Genomic DNA, 5,749 nt, shown 5'->3' on the forward strand with positions numbered 1-5,749 from the left:
TACAATTCCAAAATAGTCCAAGCTGTTCTAAATCATCCTAATTACCCTGATTAATTGGGAACAGCTGTTTTCATAAACTCAACAGGTGAAAAACAGCAGCTTTCTGCAGTTTGTGGACGGTCATAGCTAAGACAAAGAAGCTCAGTGAGGACCTGTGGCTGCTCACAAGTCAGAAAAGGTCTACAAGGCCATTTATAAAATGTTTCAGTTGTTACAGTGCAAAGTATTATTATCCACACTGTGAAAAATCTAAGAGGACGTGATTGAAAGCCTAAAGTGACACCTGTGCTGGTCAGGAGGATAGTGAGAGAGATGAAAAAGAAACCAAGGATCACCATCAAGGTCATCCTGGCGCATCTGGGCGCTGCTGGTGGCAATGTCTCAAGGTGGACATTGTACACTGCTGGGATCAATGGATGCAGACCAAGGAGGATGCCATTGCCACTTCTCCAGATAAGGCACACAAAAGCTTGCTTTGCCTTTGCAAATGCTCATCTGGACAAAGAAGACTTGTGGTGTTCTATTGTTATGGTCAGCTGAAATAAAACTTAAAAATTGTTTGGTCACAAAGATGTTTCCTTCATTTGGTGTAAAAAAGGTAAAGCCTTCAACCCAAAGAACACCATCCCCACTGTTAAATATGGTGGTGGGTACCTAATGCTTTGGGGGCATTTTTAAATGGAACCAGAGACGAAGCACCCTCATGTATTTTACCATATATATCAGTGGGAACATTAAAGACAACACCTACCCTGCTCTTTCATTATTTACTGTTCATCTTGCTTCTTATCAGCCCTGATAAAATCCCCGACTGAGTATTCAGTCTGGCTTTTCTATAATGACTCAGCTACAATGATTGCTGAGCAGAGCCAGCAGGGGGCAGGCAGGCTTGGGCTTGAAAAGACAGCACAGACGACAGACTCAGCTATAAAGATTCCTGAGCAAAGCTAGACTGAATGCTCAGTCATGGATTGTATCATGGCTGATAAGAAGCAAGCTGAACAGTAAATAATAAAAGAGAGCAGGGTAGGTGTTTTCTCTAATGTTCCCACTGATATATATGGTGATATACATGAGGATGCTTTGTCTCTGGTTCACTTTAAGCCAATGGACCAGGGAACCCAATAACAGTAAACAACATTGAAAAAAAGCAATACATGAGGATTTTCAATGACAACATTAGGCAGTCTGTAACTTGGCCTTGGGAACCAGTGGACATTTCAGCATGACAATGATCCAAAACACACAGCAAAAGTGGCGAAGAAGTGGTTAGCAGACAACATTAATGTTTTGGAGTGGCCCAGCCAGAGTCCTGACTTGAATCAAATGGAGTTTGTGGAGGCCTTGAGGGAGCTAAAGATAAGGGTGATGGCAAGAAGACTCTCCAACCTAAGAGATTTAGAGCTGATTGCTTAAGACGAATGGGCAAAAATGCCTGTGTAGACATGCAAAAAGCTGGTCTGCAATTATAAGAAGCCTTTGTTGTAATAGCCAATACAGCCTTTTCTATTGATTATTGAGAAGGGTATGGATAATTTTGGACTGGACACTTTTTACTCAAATGAAAATAACAGCTGAGAAATGTTTTTTCCCCCACAATAATGCCTCTTATACACCGTCTTATCTTTGGGGGAGACACCTATGTCATTTCCTATCAGAAAATTACTTGCTAGTTGAATAAAAGTAACTAATTCAAAAACTTTTTCCAGGCTGCTTAGCCACAAGCCCACAGCAGTTTCTGCTATGCCAGTAGTGCACCATTCTACAACAGTAACTTAAACCAGGACGATTCTTCTGTTCTGATGAATTTTAGCAAATATGTCCACAACTTTGTCCAAGTCCAGTTCTTCTGTGCGGTTGCCATTAATGGCAAGAACAGCCAGGCTGCTCAGCCTCTCATTAGCCATTCTATTGCGAAGATATGTTTTAATAGTTTTCAGCTTGCTAAAAGAGCGTTCACATCCAGCTGACGTAACAGGAAGAGTAAGTGCAATAAGAATTAGTTTATGCAATTCAAAAAAGGCATCTTTATATGGAGTCAGAAAAGTAAAAAGATCATGAATGTTGGTCAGGTCTTCAATGGATTTCCTTTCCAGAAGCCTTTTTGCTGCATGAAGTTCTGCTGAGAGATCTTGAGTATCAGAGCCATAGTGAAGTGCCATCGGAAGAAGAACCTCTTCTTGCAAAAATGTGTCTCTTCTCGGTGTCAATGCTTCGATGGATTTTAATATAGTACAATTGGCATTGTCAAATCGCCTATTAAGCTCATTGTTGATTCGGTCTACAGTTGGCAAAAAAAGGTGTTTTCGGAAATCTTCTTTGCTTTGTAACACCAACCGCTGCCCTGACGTAGTCATAAAGACGTGGTCTTGGTGAGTTATTGGTCGTCTTCTGATACGAACCCTCTCAATTGTTTGAGGCAAACTATTATCCTGAATGAAGTTTTCAGCTTCTTTCCACAATGTAGACCACATACTGTCTTCAGATTCACTACTGTCTCTTGCTTCACTAAATTCTTCTTGCAAGCTTTGAACAAGTTGGATAGCGCATGAAATTTGAAGATCTGAAGCTTGTAATGCCTTTGCCACAATACTTGTTCTTTTAAGAATTACCTCAAACATTATAAGGCAAATTGCAAATTTGCTATCCATTGCAGTTAGAAGTGCCTTTGCCTGAAGCCTACGAGAAGCATTGCTGGGATCTTGCTCATAGTGTTGTAGAGTTTCCAGTATAGGTAGCATGGCCTTATGAATACTCTTACATGCAGCATATTGGCAAATCCACCTTGTATCAGATAATCGCTTCAGTTCTATTGGGACTGTTCCTGGCATCATTTCTTTTTGCATTTCCATGAAATAGGCATGTACAGCGGAACCACTAATGAAATTATATAAATTTTGTACTAGGGAGAAAAACTCATCGGCCATTTCAATATTTTTTACAATGTCCACAATCACAAGGTTCAATCTGTGGCTGTAGCAGTGTACATAAAGAGCTCTTGGGCACTGCTCACGAAATTTTTTTTGAACTCCTGCTGCATCTCCACTCATGACACTTGCGCCATCATAGCACTGCCCTATGCAGGTCTTGATATCAATTGTAAGGTCAGCAAGCACCTGTATTATTGTGCTAGTTAAAGATGTGGCATTTAGGCCTTGAGCTTGGTGAAAACCAATAAATTCTTCATGTATTTTATCATTGTACACATAACGCATTACAAAAGATAGCTGCTCGTTTTTGGCAATATCCTTAGATTCGTCGACCTGAATAGAAAAGACACCGGCATGAGAAATTTCTGATGTGATTTCTTGTCTTACTAATCTGGCCATAATGTTAATAAGCTCATCTTGAATGCTGTGGTGTGTATATCTTGCATTTCTTGCACCTGCCAATTTTTTCTTTACTATGTTGTCATGTCTTGAAACAAGGTGTAGAATTTCAATAAAATTTCCACGATTTAAGCTTTTTTCATCTTCTCGATGGCCTCTTTGTGCAATGCACTGACTTGCTGTTAGTCGCAAAATATCACATATTGTTTTTATATAATGTCGGTTTTCGGTTACAAGTTTACAGTGTTCTTCACCAAGCATTGTATTTAAAGTACGTCCATCTCTTGTGCGTATCTGAAATTCACACCAAGCTACATGACTGGCTTTATGTGCTTCTGCACTGTTATGTATAGTCAGTGATCCATCTTTTCCTATCGCTTTTTTCCAGTTCTGGAAGCCAAGTCGGACAAAAGCATTGGCAGATTTATTTGGCTGAGGGAAATGCCTGCATGGGAAGCAGTACACTGCATCCTCAGATTGTGAATATTCAATCCAGTTAAAAGTTGTGTACCAGTTGGGATTAAAGGCTCTACGTTGTTGTCCAAATTTTTTTAGAGGAAATGCGTTAAGTTTTGGTTGGACAGGCATGGTGTCTCTAGTTTGGCTAATGTCCGTTGGACCAGGAGGCCTTTGCACTTGGATTCTGTCTTTGCATACTTCAATAATTTCCTGGCATGTATCTCCTCCTTCAACAGTAGATGTCTCACTATCTGATTCAATTGTGGCAATGCTATCATTGTCACTGTTTTCCCATTCTGGGTGGGTTACATCTGAGCTGGTTTCAATGTCTGCAATAATTTCACTTGATTCTGTATGGGACAGCTGCGACACACTGCATTCGGGTTCTACTGCACAAGCTTTGCGTTTTTTGGTGAAAAATCCACGAATATCCATATCTGCAATTATGAAAATTATTTAAAATAGTTTTGGCACTAAAAGGCACCTACTTATACCATTTTCCCAATCCTCCCAAAAAAGTTTACACAACAGTGGTCATATCACCATGCGTGGCCCAGACAGCGATAGTGTGCATCTTCCCCAAAAACATTTAAATTGCTGGACACTGTTTGGCTGGGCCAGGCAAAAAAGTACACCTGGTTCAGATCGTGCATGAAGAATGTGTAATGGGGAAGAATCTCATTCCCCAGCAGAGTACCTGCACATCATTCTTACATGTACCCACAGTTACATTGCCTCAGTTCCAATCATTCAATGTTCTTTGTCCCTGTCTGCACCTACCACAAGTACTTTTACAAAGGACTCTGATTTTAAATTATCAAAATACAAAAAAAAGTTGCACTAAAGGAATATCAGATCAACACGTGGAGCACACCGAGATGCACTATACTGTAAATTGCATTAAAAAAAAAAAGTCCAGAAGCGCTCAGTGGCACAAACCAATAGGAGTTCAGTTCAATAAAAGTCACCATCCAGTAGTCAAATTAGTATCATCCAACTGAATGTCCCACAACTCCAATCGACCTCATTGGCCAACACGTCATGGAAATAAAGAAAAAAAAAAAAAAAAAAAAAGGCATATAGCGTTATCCAATTTTTACAAGATTGCCCGTCACCATGGTGATGGCAATCTTGTAAAAATTGGATTATGCTATGTGCCCTCTCTATTATTCATTCTGATTTAAATGAAAGGAGAACTGAAGTGAAAGGGCTACAGAGGCTGCCATCTTTATTCCTTTTAAACAATACAAGTTGCCTGGCAACCCTGCTGGTCTATTTTGCTGCAGTAGCGTTTTAGTCACACCAGAGACAAGCATGCAGCTAATCTTGTCAGATCTGACAATAATGTCATAAACACCTGATCTTCTGCATGCGTGTTCAGAGTCTATAGCTAACAATGTTACAGGCAGCAGAGGGTCAGCAGGGCTTTCAGGCAACTGGTATTGTTAAAAAGGAAATATGGCAGCATCCATATCCCTCTTGCTACATTACTCTTAACAGCTACTGTACAGCTATACCCCAAGTGTCAGCTTCATGGCAAGGAGCTTTTTGTTCACAAAAGCATGTGCCATCGTAACAGCTTTAAAATTCCTAGGCGTTGCCAGTGATAAAATGCCTTTTATGGTACATATTTTCAGTGCACAGAGGGGGTCTGCAGTGGAGGAGGGGTTTAGAGAGAAAGGAGAAAGAGAGAGAGAGGAAGGAGAGAGGAAGGAGAGAGGAAGGGGGGAGAGAGAAAGAGAGAGAGAGAAAGAGAGAGAGAGCGAGAAAGGGGATAGAGCGCGAGAGAGAGAGCGCGAGAGAGAGCGAGAGAAAGGAGAGAGGGAGAGAGAGGAGGGAGAGAGGGAGAGAGAGAGGAGAGACACTCCCACATGTTAAAAAAAAAATTCAAACTGTTAACAAGCAGATCTTACCTAACGCTTTACACAACTGCGTTGTGCGTGCTCAGTGACTTGAAGAAT

The 5,749-nt window shown here is 40.7% G+C and overlaps 1 protein-coding gene across 1 annotated transcript; it reads right to left on the reverse strand.

The window, feature by feature from the left end:
- Positions 1-1,775: 1,775 nt before the first annotated feature.
- Positions 1,776-4,223, reverse strand: LOC137536646 (zinc finger MYM-type protein 1-like). The gene has a single exon (XM_068258894.1). The coding sequence runs from the start codon at positions 4,221-4,223 to the stop codon at positions 1,776-1,778; it is 2,448 nt and encodes an 815-aa protein (XP_068114995.1).
- Between the last annotated feature and the right edge of the window lie 1,526 nt (positions 4,224-5,749).

The sequence above is a fragment of the Hyperolius riggenbachi genome, chromosome 10 (assembly GCF_040937935.1).
Source record: "Hyperolius riggenbachi isolate aHypRig1 chromosome 10, aHypRig1.pri, whole genome shotgun sequence".
Classification (NCBI taxonomy): domain Eukaryota; kingdom Metazoa; phylum Chordata; class Amphibia; order Anura; family Hyperoliidae; genus Hyperolius; species Hyperolius riggenbachi.

What these genes read in the sequence shown, in the direction of transcription:
- LOC137536646 (XM_068258894.1), bottom strand. Translation starts at nt 4,223, where the DNA reads ATGGATATTCGTGGATTTTTCACCAAAAAACGCAAAGCTTGTGCAGTA.